Below are 15752 nucleotides of genomic sequence, written 5' to 3'. Positions count from 1 at the left end.
AAATTTCAGGTCTGCTGAGCGCAAACTTGAACGTGTGAAAATTCTGTGCAACTTCTGGCATGAGTTTATTGTGAACACAGGCAGTACCTGCTTTAAGTTACAGTTATAACAGTGGCCAAGTAGACTACTGTGGCTGTTTGATCATAACGTAGGCCTGCCAGAGTGGCCTACCATCAAAAACAAAGGACAAATGCATCCCATAACATTTTAACATGGAAATAGCTGCTATCATTCAACCTACAGTAGCAGCCAATGTGTGGTGTGCTGTTCTGAAAGAGCTGCAAAACCTGGACCCGTACAAATCAGCTGGGCTTGACAATCTGGACCCCCTATTTCTGAAACTATCCGCCGCCATTGTCGCAACCCCTATTACCAGCCTGTTCAACCTCTCTTTCAAATCGTCTGAGATCCCCAAGGATTGGAAAGCTGCCGCAGTCATCCCCCTCTTCAAAGGGGGAGACACCCTGGACCCAAACTGTTACAGACCTATATCCATCCTGCCCTGCCTATCTAAGGTCTTCGAAAGCCAAGTCAACAAACAGGTCACTGACCATCTCGAATCCCACCGTACCTTCTCCGCTGTGCAATCTGGTTTCCGAGCCGGTCACGGGTGCACCTCAGCCACACTCAAGGTACTAAACGATATCATAACCGCCATCGATAAAAGACAGTACTGTGCAGCCGTCTTCATTGACCTTGCCAAGGCTTTCGACTCTGTCAATCACCATATTCTTATCGGCAGACTCAGTAGCCTCGGTTTTTCGGATGACTGCCTTGCCTGGTTCACCAATTACTTTGCAGACAGAGTTCAGTGTGTCAAATCGGAGGGCATGCTGTCCGGTCCTCTGGCAGTCTCTATGGGGGTGCCACAGGGTTCAATTCTCGGGCCGACTCTTTTCTCCGTATATATCAATGATGTTGCTCTTGCTGCGGGCGATTCCCTGATCCACCTCTACGCAGACGACACCATTCTATATACTTTCGGCCCGTCATTGGACACTGTGCTATCTAACCTCCAAACAAGCTTCAATGCCATACAACACTCCTTCCGTGGCCTCCAACTGCTCTTAAACGCTAGTAAAACCAAATGCATGCTTTTCAACCGATCGCTGCCTGCACCTGCATGCCCGACTAGCATCACCACCCTGGATGGTTCCGACCTTGAATATGTGGACATCTATAAGTACCTAGGTGTCTGGCTAGACTGCAAACTCTCCTTCCAGACTCATATCAAACATCTCCAATCGAAAATCAAATCAAGAGTCGGCTTTCTATTCCGCAACTAAGCCTCCTTCACTCACGCCGCCAAGCTTACCCTAGTAAAACTGACTATCCTACCGATCCTCGACTTCGGCGATGTCATCTACAAAATGGCTTCCAACACTCTACTCAGCAAACTGGATGCAGTCTATCACAGTGCCATCCGTTTTGTCACTAAAGCACCTTATACCACCCACCACTGCGACTTGTATGCTCTAGTCGGCTGGCCCTCGTTACATATTCGTCGCCAGACCCACTGGCTCCAGGTCATCTACAAGTCCTTGCTAGGTAAAGCTCCGCCTTATCTCAGTTCACTGGTCACGATGGCAACACCCATCCGTAGCACGTGCTCCAGCAGGTGTATCTCACTGATCATCCCTAAAGCCAACACCTCATTTGGCCGCCTTTCGTTCCAGTACTCTGCTGCCTGTGACTGGAACCAATTGCAAAAATCGCTGAAGTTGGAGACTTTTATCTCCCTCACCAACTTCAAACATCAGCTAACATCAGCTGAGCAGCTAACCGATCGCTGCAGCTGTACATAGTCTATTGGTAAATAGCCCACCCATTTTCACCTACCTCATCCCCATACTGTTTTTATTTATTTACTTTTCTGCTCTTTTGCACACCAATATCTCTACCTGTACATGACCATCTGATCATTTATCACTCCAGTGTTAATCTGCAAAATTGTAATTATTCGCCTACCTCCTCATGCCTTTTGCACACATTGTATATAGACTCCCCCCTTTGTTTTCTACTGTGTTATTGACTTGTTAATTGTTTATTCCATGTGTAACTCTGTGTTGTCTGCTCACACTGCTATGCTTTATCTTGGCCAGGTCGCAGTTGCAAATGAGAACTTGTTCTCAACTAGCCTACCTGGTTAAATAAAGGTGAAATAAAATAAAAATAAAAATATAGGCCTACATTCAAATCGGGATAAAGTGACTATGCATTGATAATTAACAGCGAGTAGCAGCTGTATAAAAACAAAGGGGGGGGGGTGAATGTAAATAGTCTGGGTTGCCATTTGATTAATTGTTCAGCAGTCCTATGGCTTGGGGGTAGAAGCTGTTAAGGAGCCTTTTAGACCTAGACTTGGTGCTCCAGTATCGCTTGCCATGCGATAACACAGAGAACAGTCTATGATTTGGGTGACTGGAGTCTTGGACGATTTTTTGGGCCTTCATCTGACACCACCAAGTATATAGGTCCTGGATGGCAGAAAGCTTGGCCCCAGTGATGTACTGGGCCACACGTACTATCCTGTGTAGCACCTTGTAGTTTGAGGCCGAGCAGTTGCCGTACCAGGCAGTGATGCAACCGGTCAGGATGCTCTCAATGGTTCAGCTGTATAACATTTTGAGAATCTGGGGACCCATGCCAAATCTTTTCAATCTCCTCAGGGGGAAAAGGTGTTGTCGTGCCCTCTTCATGACTGTCTTGGTGTGTTTGGAATGTTTGTTGGTGATGTGAACACCAAGGAACTTGAAACTCTCAACCTGTCCCGTCGATGTTCATGTTCAGCCCTCCTTTTCCTGTAGTCCACGATCAGCTCCATTGTCTTGCTCAGATTGAGGGAGAGGTTGTTGTCTTTGACCTCCTCCCTATAGGCTGTCTCATCATTGTCGGTGATCAGGCCTAGCACTGTTGTGTCATCAGCAAACTTAAACTTAACCATGGTGTTGAAGTCATGCTTGGCCACGCAGTCGTGGGTGAACAGGGAGTGCAGGCTCACGTCACTGGGCAGATCACAGCTGGATTTCCCTTTGCAGTCCATAATAGTTTTTAAGCCCTGCCACATCCGACGAGCGTCAGAGCCGGTGTAGTAGGATTCAATCTTAATCCTATATTGACGCTTTGCTTGTTTGATGGTTCGTCTGAGGGCATAGCGGACCCGGTTATTACCGAGGGGCTTTCTACTGGGCCCACTCACAATCACAGCCATACTCTGGACCTGGTTATTACCAAGGGGCTTTTTACTGGGCCCACCCACAATCACAGCCATACTCTGGACCTGGTTATTACCAAGGGGCTTTCTACTGGGCCCACCCACAATCACAGCCATACTCTGGACCTGGTTATTATCAAGGGGCTTTCATTTGACATATCCTCTATTGTTGATGTTGCTATGTTGTTGTTGTCTTAGGTCTCTCTTTATGTAGTGTTATTGTGTCTCTCTTGTCATGTGTGTTTTGTTCTATATATATATGAAAAAACACACATACATTATACATATATATGTATAATTATTTTATCCCAGCCCCCATCCCCACAGGAGACCTTTTGGTAGGCCGTCATGGTACATAATAATTATTTCTTAACTGTCACGCCCTGGTCTTAGTATTTTGTGTTTATATAATTATTTGGTCAGGCCAGGGTGTGACATGGGATTATTTTGTGTTGTGTTGTGGTATTGGGGGTTTTAGTAGGTATTGGGATTGTGGCTGAGTAGGGGTGTCTAGCATAGTCTATGGCTGTCTGAGGTTTTCAATCAGAGTCAGGTGATTCTCGTTGTCTCTGATTGGGAACCATATTTAGGTAGCCTGGGTTTCAGTGTGTTTTGTGGGTGATTGTTCCTGTCTCTGTGTTAGTTGTCACCAGACAGGCTGTATAGGTTTTCACATTCCGTTTGTTGTTTTTGTATTGTTCGTATTCGTATTCATTAAAGATGTATCGTACTAACCACGCTTGCATTTTGGTCCGACTCTCTTTCGACGGAAGAAAGCCGTAACATTAACTGAGAAGTTAAAAGGTGTTTTAGCAGCTAAAACTTTCAGATTATTATTATTATATTTTTTAAAATATGTAAATTAACTTTAAAAAAAAATTGAAATCTCACATTTTTACTGATTTTTGACCAAACTGTCAGATGAAACCTAATCTAAACAACACAACATGAACAGGGCATATATTCTGGGCTGGCATCGAACCTTATAGTCCCAACGTCACGATTAGTAATCTAAACAACAACATGACAGGAAATATATTCTGGGCTGGCATAGAACCTTATAGTCCCAACGTCACGATTAGTAATCTAAACAACAACATGAACAGGAAATATATTCTGGGCTGGCATAGAACCTTATAGTCCCAACGTCACGATTAGTAATCTAAACAACAACATGAACAGGAAATATATTCTGGGCTGGCATCGAACCTTATAGTCCCAACGTCACGATTAGTAATCTAAACAACAACATGAACAGGAAATATATTCTGGGCTGGCATAGAACCTTATAGTCCCAACGTCACGATTAGTAATCTAAACAACAACATGAACAGGAAATATATTCTGGGCTGGCATAGAACCTTATAGTCCCAACGTCACGATTAGTAATCTAAACAACAACATGAACAGGAAATATATTCTGGGCTGGTTTTCTCTTGCTGCCATTGCATTTAATACAGACATTCAGTAAAAAAAATGAGCAAAATGACTTATTTAATTAATTGATTTGAATTCATATGAAACACTGCTCAAACTCAGTATGTGTTCTAGTCGTCAATGTGACATAAAGGAGAAGGTTAATGAAAGAAAACACAGACAAACAGACAGGCAGGCAGACATAAGCAGACAGAAATAGGCTGGCAGACAGAAATAGGCTGGCAGACAGATAGGCAGGCTGGCAGACAGGCTGGCAGACATATTCTTTCAGAATATGCCAACCTCCTAACCAGACACATCATGTCAGGAGAGGATAAAAGTTACCGCCCAAATGGGACCCTATTCCCTATATAGAGCACCACTTTAGACCAGGACACATATGGCCTATAAAGGGAATAGGCTCCCATTTGGGACACTGAGCGGGTAGTTTGAGGAGGATCTTACCTGGATGTCATCAGATGTCAAGTGGCCCTTCAAATCACTGCTCCTCTTTTTGGGCGGGGGAGGGGCCGGCTTGTGGGCGGGCGGGAGGTCGGTCCTGTTATCACAGAGGGGCGAGAAGAAAAACATGACACTCTGCACAGTGAGGGCTTTCCACCTCTACCATTCCAGCCCGCTCACACCACTCAACCTGTATGACTGCAGTAATGACAAGCTGTCTGGCTGCACTTGCCTTGGTCTCTCTCTCCCTCTTCCCTCCATCGTTAGGACGGAGTTCTGACAGACATCAACCATCATGTTCCGACCGACCGTGGGGCCAGCAGCAGCCATTTCCTGTTTGTCCACCTTTTCACCTTTTCTGACTGACCGCTCTAATGAGACCAGACCGGACTGCGATTGGCTGATTGGACTCTGAGGTGAGGGGATGAGGGGAGGGAGGGAGGGGTGTGATGGTGCAGGGAGACTGACCATTATGAGTCAAGTCCTCAGGACGGACAGGCTGTGTAGTCCGCTAGTATCTCACACTGAACACCGTAACATGGATATACTCTGGCTCAATCTGACCTGATCTCTTCCTGGGACTGATACTGTATGTCTCATGTAACCATTTTAGACTGCTGTTATTGTTGTTGTTTTTAACCTCTTGGAACACTAGGGGCAGTATTTTTGGATGAAAAAACGTTCCCGTTTTAAACAAGATGCTCGACTATGCATATAATTGACAGCTTTGGAAAGAAAACACTCTGACGTTTCCAAAACTGCAAAGATATTATCTGTGAGTGCCACAGAACTGATGCTACAGGCGAAATCAAGATGAAACTTCAAACAGGAAATGAGCAAAATTTTTGAGGGGCTGTTTTCCATTGTCTCCTTATATGGCTGTGAATCCGCTCTGAACGAGCCTACACCTTCTGCCGTTTCCCCAAGGTGTCTGCAGCATTGTGACGTGTTTGTAGGCATATCATTGGAAGATTGGCCATAAGAGACTACATTTACCAGGTGTCCGCCCGGTGTCCTTTGTCGAAATTGGTGCGTAATCTCCAGCTGCAAGCATTCTTCCATGTGATTCAGAGGAGAGAGCAGACTTCCACGAACGATATATCATCGAAGAGATATGTGAAAAACACCTTGAGGATTGATTCTAAACAACGTTTACCATGTTTCAGTCGATATTATGGAGTTAATTTGGGAAAAAGTTTGGCGTTTTGATGACTGAATTTTCGTTTTTTTTTGGTAGCCAAACGTGACGAACAAAACGGAGCGATTTCTCCTACACAAAGAATCTTTTAGGAAAAACTGAACATTTGCTATCTAACTGAGTCTCCTCATTGAAAACATCCAAAGTTCTTCAAAGGTAAATTATTTTATTTGAATGCTTTTCTTGTTTGTGAAAATGTTGCCCGCTGAATGCTACGCTAAATGCTACGCTAGCTATCAATAATCTTACACAAATGCTTGTTTTGCTATGGTTGAAAATCATATTTTGAAAATCTGAGATGACAGTGTTGTTAACAAAAGGCTAAGCTTGAGAACTAGCATATTTATTTCATTTAATTTGTGATTTTCATGAATAGTTAACGTTGCGTTATGGTAATGAGCTTGAGGCTGTATTCACGATCCCGGATCCGGGATGGCTAGAATCAATATATATCATATATTGAGCGCTTTTTCAACTTTTCACCAAAGGCAAACTACAGACAAGCCTTCCAGATCAAATCTAAGACAAACTACAGACAAGCCTTCCAGATCAAATCTAAGACAAACTACAGACAAGCCTTCCAGATCAAATCTAAAGCAAACTACAGACACGCCTTCCAGATCAAATCTAAGACAAACTACAGACCAGCCGTCCATATCAAATCTAAGACAAACTACAGACACGCCTTCCAGATCCAACAGGGTAGGACAATACAACCCCTGATGCCGCCCCAACAGGGAGGGACATTAAACCCCCTGATGCAGCCCCAACAGGGTGGGACATTAATACCCCTGATGCTGCCCCAACAGAGTGGGACATTAATACCCCTGATGCTGCCCCAACAGGGTGGGACATTAAACCGCCTGATGCAGCCCCAACAGGGTAAGACATTAATACCCCTGATGCTGCCCCAACAGAGTGGGACATTAATACCCCTGATGCAGCCAAACAGGGTGGGACATTAATACCCCTGATGCTGCCCCAACAGGGTGGGACATTAGACCCCCTGATGCAGCCCCAACAGGGTGGGACATTAATACCCCTGATGGTGCCCCAACAGGGTGGGACATTAAACTACCTGATGCTGCCCCAACAGCATGGGACATTAATACCCCTGATGCTGCCCCAACAGGGTGGGACATTAATACCCTGATGCTGCCCCAACAGAGTGGGACAATAAACTACCTGATGCAGCCCCAACAGGGTGGGACATTAAACTACCTGATGCAGCCCCAACAGGGTGGGACATTAAACTACCTGATGCTGCCCCAAGAGGGTGGGACATTAATACCCCTGATGCAGCCCCAACAGGGTGGGACTTTAAACTACCTGATGCTGCCCCAACAGGGTAGGACATTAATACCCCTGATGCAGCCTCAACAGCGTGGGACATTAAACTACCTGATGCAGCCCCAACAGGGTGGGACATTAAACTACCTGATGCAGCCCCAACAGGGTGGGACATTAAACTACCTGATGCAGCCCCAACAGGGTGGGACATTAAACCCCCTGATGCTGCCCCAACAGGGTGGAACATTAAACCCCCTGATGCAGCCCCAACAGGGTGGGACATTAAACCCCCTGATGCTGCCCCAACAGGGTGGAACATTAAACCCCCTGATGCTGCCCCAACAGGGTGGGACATTAACCATATTTATAACTATATAACCGTATGTATAACTATATAACCATATCTATATCTATAACCATATCTATAACTATAACCATATGTATAGCTATATAACCATGTATACAACTATAAACTCATGTATATACATACTTACAACTACATAATCATATCTGTATAATCATATTTATAACTATATAATCATATCTATATAACCGTATTTATAACAATAAACATATTTATAACTATATAACCATTTTTATAACTCTATAATCATATCTATATAACCATATCTATAAGTTTACAACCATATCTATAACAATATAACCATATTTATAACTATATAACCATATCTATAACTATATCCATGTATACAACTATAAACTCATATATATATAACTATATAACCATATCTATAACTATAACCATATTTATAACTATATAAACATATTTATAACTGTATAACCATATTTATAAATATATAATCATATCTATATCTATATAATCATATTTATAGCTATACAACCATATTTAGAACTATATAAACATATTTATAACTGTATAACCATATTTACAACTACATAATCATATCTATATAATCATATTTATAACTATATAATCATATCTATAACTATATAACCGTATTTATAACAATATAAACATATTTATAACTATAACCATTTTTATAACTCTATAATCATATCTATATAACCATATCTATAAGTTTACAACCATATAACTATATAACCATATTTATAACGATATAACCATATTTATAACTATATAACCATATCTATAACTATATCCATGTATACAACTATAAACTCATATATATATATATATATATATATATAACAATATATCCATATCTATAACTATATAACCATATTTATAACTATAAACATATTTATAACTGTATAACCATATTTATAAATATATAATCATATCTATATCTATATAATCATATTTATAGCTATATAATCATATCTATAACTATATAACCATATCTATAACTATACAACCATAGCCCATAGTGACCAGAGCCCATAGTGACTCAGACTCAGTTAAAAACTTGTCAATGGAGAGCGCTATATAGGGAACAAGGTCTCATTTGGGATGTAGCCGCTGACTACGGTTCCAGAACAATGTCCAATTTGGGATGTAGCCGCTGACTACGGTTCCACAACAATGTCCCATTTGGGATGTACCCGCTGACTACGGTTCCACAACAATGTCCCATTTGGGATGTAGCCGCTGACTACGGTTCCACAACAATGTCCCATTTGGGATGTACCCGCTGACTACGGTTCCACAACAATGTCCCATTTGGGATGTAGCCGCTGACTACGGTTCCACAACAATGTCCCATTTGGATGTAGCCGCTGACTACGGTTCCAGTGTGGCCCTCAAACATTGTCTGACATTCATGCATATTGACCCATTGTAAATTCCCATCATTGGCAGCCTGGTTCAGCCTAGTTCAGCCTATTGAGGGCCAACAGATCCACAACTCAGGGATCGATCAGACAACATCCAGATCTAACAAGGTTAGCAACATACAGATTGGAACTGTTAGGGTAAATACTGGAGTCCCCCTCTAAACTTACCTCAAAACTCTGCTAAATACTGGACTCCCCCTTTAAACTCTGCTAAATACTGGACTCCCCCTTTAAACCCTGCTAAATACTGGACTCCCCCTTTAAACTCTGCTAAATACTGGACTCCCCCTTTAAACTCTGCTAATTACTGGACTCCCCCTCTAAACTCTGCTAATTACTGGACTCCCCCTCTAAACTCTGCTAATTACTGGACTCCCCCTCTAAACTCTGCTAAATACTGGACTCCCCCTTTAAACTCTGCTAAATACTGGACTCCCCCTTTAAACTCTGCTAATTACTGGACTCCCCCTCTAAACTCTGCTAATTACTGGACTCCCCCTCTAAACTCTGCTAATTACTGGACTCCCCCTTTAAACTCTGCTAAATACTGGACTCCCCCTTTAAACTCTGCTAATTACTGGACTCCCCCTCTAAACTCTGCTAAATACTGGACTCCCCCCTTAAACTCTGCTAAATACTGGACTCTCCCTTTAAACTCTGCTTAATACTGGAATCCCCTTTAAACTCTGATAAATACTGGAGTCCCCCTTTAAACTCTGCTTAATACTGGACTCCCCCTTTAAACTCTGCTAATTACTGGACTCCCCCTTTAAACTCTGCTAAATACTGGACTCCCTTTAAACTCTGCTAAATACTGGACTCTCCCTTTAAACTCTGCTAAATACTGGACTCCCCTTTAAACCCTGCTAAATACTGGACTCCCCCTTTAAACTCTGCTAATTACTGGACTCCCCCTCTAAACTCTGCTAATTACTGGACTCCCCCTCTAAACTCTGCTAAATACTGGACTCCCCCTTTAAACTCTGCTAAATACTGGACTCCCCCTTTAAACTCTGCTAATTACTGGACTCCCCTCTAAACTCTGCTAATTACTGGACTCCCCTTTAAACTCTGCTAAATACTGGACTCCCCCTTTAAACTCTGCTAATTACTGGACTCCCCCTCTAAACTCTGCTAAATACTGGACTCCCCTTTAAACTCTGCTAAATACTGGACTCCCCCTCTAAACTCTGCTAAATACTGGACTCCCCCTTTAAACTCTGCTAAATACTGGACTCCCCCTCTAAACTCTGCTAAATACTGGACTCCCCCTTTAAACTCTGCTAAATACTGGACTCCCCCTCTAAACTCTGCTAAATACTGGACTCCCCCTTAAACTCTGCTAAATACTGGACTCCCTTTTAAACTCTGCTAAATACTGGACTCTCCCTTTAAACTCTGCTAAATACTGGACTCCCCCTTTAAACTCTGCTAAATACTGGACTCTCCCTTTAAACTCTGCTAAATACTGGACTCTCCCTTTAAACTCTGCTAAATACTGGACTCCCCCTTTAAACCCTGCTAAATACTGGACTCCCCCTTTAAACTCTGCTAATTACTGGACTCCCCCTCTAAACTCTGCTAAATACTGGACTCCCCCCTTAAACTCTGCTAAATACTGGACTCTCCCTTTAAACTCTGCTTAATACTGGAATCCCCTTTAAACTCTGATAAATACTGGACTCCCCCTTTAAACTCTGCTAATTACTGGACTCCCCCTCTAAACTCTGCTAAATACTGGACTCCCCCTTTAAACTCGGCTAAATACTGGACTCCCCCTCTAAACTCTGCTAAATACTGGACTCCCCCCTTAAACTCTGCTAAATACTGGACTCTCCCTTTAAACTCTGCTTAATACTGGAATCCCCTTTAAACTCTGATAAATACTGGAGTCCCCCTTTAAACTCTGCTTAATACTGGACTCCCCCTCTAAACTCTGAAAAATACTGGACTCCCCCTTTAAACTCTGCTTAATACTGGACTTTATACATCCCTTCCAACTATCACACTTTGACCCAATTTCGCTTCTTCTTAGTTGAACATTCAAATTAATTACTCTGTTTACTTGTTGTGAGACAATTAACTTTTTCACGACAAGCTACAACAGACTTACAGGAATACAATTATCAGGGAAAATTATTAGGGAAATTAACAGATTTAGAACACAGTATCATTTCATTCAGAATCTCTATACCATGCCAATCACTGTCTGACTAACAGTGTTAGTCAGACAGACCTCCATGCTCACAGAACAGTGTTTGTCAGACAGACCTCCATGCTCACAGAACAGTGTTTGTCAGACAGACCTCCATGCTCACAGAACAGTATTAGTCAGACAGACCTCCATGCTCACAGAACAGTGTTTGTCAGACAGACCTCCATGCTCACAGAACAGTGTTAGTTAGACAGACCTCCATGCTCACAGAACAGTGTTAGTCAGACAGACCTCCATGCTCACAGAACAGTGTTTGTCAGACAGACCTCCATGCTCACAGAACAGTATTAGTCAGACAGACCTCCATGCTCACAGAACAGTGTTAGTCAGACAGACCTCCATGCTCACAGAACAGTATTAGTCAGACAGACCTCCATGCTCACAGAACAGTGTTAGTCAGACAGACCTCCATGCTCACAGAACAGTGTTTGTCAGACAGACCTCCATGCTCACAGACCAGTATTAGTCAGACAGACCTCCATGCTCACAGAACAGTATTAGTCAGACAGACCTCCATGCTCACAGCAAGACATGAGGAGAAGAGAGAGACGAGAGAGAGAAGCAGAAGGATAGCCAGCCAGACAGAGCACTGTTGAAATCATTTATTACAAATCTAACAGAGTAGTAACATGTATCACAGAGATATATATGTATTATAATTATAAGAAAAATATAGATGTTATTCTCTATTATTTTTATTATAATATATTATATGTTCAAGATTTTTGGGTAATCTTCCATTTTCTATCTAAGACAATGACCAGAACATTCTTGGTTCCCACATCCACATTCTTATCTTTAAGTTATTTGAATTAAATGTTTTATCTTGGCACTCTACTTTCTATCACATTTCACCTCATTGTATTTCATTGATTTGAAGGGGGGGGGCTGATTTATTTGAAGCAGATTTTTTAAAACTCAATCAGAAACATTACATTAATTCTAACAGTCTGTTCTTGTGATAATGCCAGTATCGTAGCCTATGTATTGGCACATATATACCATTAAACATGTTTCTCAGTAGTGAGAAACAGCGCCACTGTCCACCAAGGCCTTTATTGTTTTTCTTTAGTTGACAAGCAGATGTGGGGAATGCTGGGGAGCATCGCACATCAAGCTAAAACAAATGTGCAGTACCCATGCTGCTGTTCTAACGTGGGGCGAAGATGACCAAGGGGAAACAACAGTAACTACTTTACTGTTGTAATATCACAAAAGAACATTTCACTTCACCAAGTGGTTAACCAGCCCTGCTAACCCTAACCCTAATCCTAACCCTAACCCTAAAGAACATTCACCATTAAGGACTATATCTTTAAAGTGATGATAGTCATATTTACAATCGTGTGCTCAAGTATATTCTCTTCAGGCCACCATTGCATGCAGGCAACAAGAGACAGGGACATAGCGGGGGAGAGTGGGGTGGGGTGGTGCCAGTAGAGAGTAGACTGGGAACGGGTGCCTCTACTTTCCTTGTGGGGGATTCAGGCATCTCGGGGGCCACCACACTATCGGGCTCTGCTGGAGGTGCAACAGAATCACTAGGAGGAGGCTGTGTGACACAACTATCAGCGACCGCAGCCACAGCGATGCTGAGAGAAGGAGCGGAGGGGACAGAAACAGAAAGCAGCAGAGTAAGAGACAGAGAAGAAAGAAGAAAGCAAAAGCAACAGGAAAGAGAGGTGAGTGTTGTGTGGGATTCATTTGTCTTGGAAAGCATTCCTGAGAGGTATAGGAGGTATCGGCCGTGTGGGTGGTGCGTTTCTGGGACTCCTTGGATACTGGCATTGGAGGTGGGTTCAGTGTGGTATCTGGTATTGGACCTGGGTTCAGTGTGGTATCTGGGTTCAGTGTGGTTTCTGGGTTCAGTGTGGTTTCTGGGTTCAGTGTGGTTTCTGGGTTCAGTGTGGTATCTGGTATTGGCCCAGGCTCATTGTGGTATCTGGGTTCAGTGTGGTTTCTGGGTTCAGTGTGGTATCTGGTATTGGACGTGGGTTCAGTGTGGTGGTTTCTGGGTTCAGTGTGGCATCTGGTATTGGACCTGGGTTCAGTGTGGTTTCTGGGTTCAGTGTGGAATTTGGGTTCAGTGTGGTGTCTGGTATTGGGACTGGGTTCAGTGTGGTATCTGGTATTGGACCTGGGTTCAGTGTGGTTTCTGAGTTCAGTGTGGAATTTGGGTTCAGTGTGGTGTCTGGTATTGGGACTGGGTTCAGTGTGGTATCTGGTATTGGACCTGGGTTCAGTGTGGTATCTGGGTTCAGTGTGGTATCTGGTACTAGGCCTGGGTTCAGTGTGGTATCTGGTATTGGGCCTGGGTTCAGTGTGGTATCTGGTATTAGGCCTGGGTTCAGTGTGGTATCTGGTATTGGGCCTGGGTTCAGTGTGGTATCTGGTATTGGGCCTGGGTTCAGTGTGGTATCTGGTATTGGGCCTGGGTTCAGTGCAGCGAACATAGAACAGGATGTACTGGAGTGAAGCTCCCCATCTGTAATGCTACCGGTGTAGGATCTTTATTTTTAATAGTTTCTCACATCAGTAAAAAAATACATCAGCAACCGAAAATGTGAATTATTGTAAGAATTATAATTAATTTAACATTTTTGAAGGCATTGATCAATTTAAAGTGGAAATTACAAACTTTAGAAGCGTTTTAAAACCTTGAATACACTACTAGTTAGCATTTTCCTGCAACAAATTAAGGATCCTATTACAGATCCTACATCTGTAATATTCAAAGCCTTTAAAAATCTAATCAATTACATGTTTGTGAAGGATGTGGGGCCCCCTAAAATATTAAATCAGCATCCTAATCCTATCATGTGAGTTGATGTGAGTTATCATGTGAGTTGGACACATGTGCATCTAAACCCAGATTTTACGCTCTGCAAAACTCTTTATCTTGGTGAGGAAGGAGAGCCAATAGCGACCGTACACCCCATCTCGCTTCCCATGAGCCTCTGGGAAACCTGGAAAAGGGAATGTAGCATCATGGCAACCCTCGCTTCGCCTGGCAACCAATCACCCAGGCTGACTCTGAAATGACAACCAATCACCTAGCCTGACTCTGAAATGACAACCAATCATGTAGGCTGACTCTGAAATAAAATCGTATTACCTATATACTGTAGTGCACGACTTTGGCCCAGGACCTTGTGGTACACAACGTTGACCCAGGACCTTGTGGTGCACAACTTTGGCCCACTTTGGCATCTCCTACTTTTCTCAATAGTCCAGGTGTCTCCTACTCCTCTCAATAGTCCAGGTGTCTCCTACTCCCTAACCCAGGTGTCTCCTACTCCTCTCCCTAGTCCAGGTGTCTTCTACTCCTCTCCCTAGTCCAGGTGTCTCCTACTCCTCTCCCTAGTCCAGGTGTCTCCTACTCCTCTCCCTAGTCCAGGTGTCTCCTACTCCTCTCCCTAGTCCAGGTGTCTCCTACTCCTCTCCCTAGTCCAGGTGTCTCATACTCCTCTCCCTAGTCCAGGTGTCTCATACTCCTCTCCCTAACCCAGATGTCTCCTACTCCTCTCCCTAGTCCAGGTGTCTCCTACTCCCTAACCCAGTTGTCTCCTACTCCTCTCCCTAGTCCAGGTGTATTCTACTCCTCTCCCTAACCCAGGTGTCTCCTCTCCCTAGTCCAGGTGTCTCCTACTCCTCTCCCTAACCCAGGTGTCTCCTACTCCTCTCCCTAGTCCAGGTGTCTCATACTCCTCTCCCTAGTCCAGGTGTCTCATACTCCTCTCCCTAGTCCAGGTGTCTCATACTCCTCTCCCTAGTCCAGGTGTCTCATACTCCTCTCCCTAGTCCAGGTGTCTCATACTCCTCTCCCTAGTCCAGGTGTCTCATACTCCTCTCCCTATTCCAGGTGTCTCCTACTCCTCTCCCTAGTCCAGGTGTCTCCTACTCCTCTCCCTAGTCCAGGTGTCTCCTACTCCTCTCCCTAGTCCAGGTGTCTCCTACTCCTCTCCCTAACCCAGGTGTCTTCTACTCCTCTCCCTAGTCCAGGTGTCTCCTACTCCCTAGTCCAGGTGTCTCCTACTCCTCTCCCTAGTCCAGGTGTCTCCTACTCCTCTCCCTAGTCCAGGTGTCTCCTACTCCTCTCCCTAGTCCAGGTGTCTCCTACTCCTCTCCCTAGTCCAGGTGTCTCCTACTCCTCTCCCTAGTCCAGGTGTCTCCTACTCCTC

General features: G+C 43.7%; 1 protein-coding gene across 1 annotated transcript in view; it reads right to left on the bottom strand.

Annotated features, from left to right (window-relative positions):
- The window catches only part of LOC112237564 (nectin-2-like), a 68282-nt gene that overhangs the window by 31556 nt on the left and 20974 nt on the right, over positions 1-15752 (bottom strand). Inside the window, exon 2 of the mRNA XM_024406176.2 lies at positions 5096-5189. Coding sequence (XP_024261944.1) covers positions 5096-5189 — 94 coding nt within the window. The remainder of the gene's footprint in view (positions 1-5095; positions 5190-15752) is intronic.

The sequence above is a fragment of the Oncorhynchus tshawytscha genome, linkage group LG13 (genome assembly GCF_018296145.1).
Source record: "Oncorhynchus tshawytscha isolate Ot180627B linkage group LG13, Otsh_v2.0, whole genome shotgun sequence".
NCBI lineage: Eukaryota > Metazoa > Chordata > Actinopteri > Salmoniformes > Salmonidae > Oncorhynchus > Oncorhynchus tshawytscha.
The sequence above is the reverse complement of the archived record's forward strand: the minus strand, read 5'-3'. Positions and strand labels throughout refer to the sequence as shown.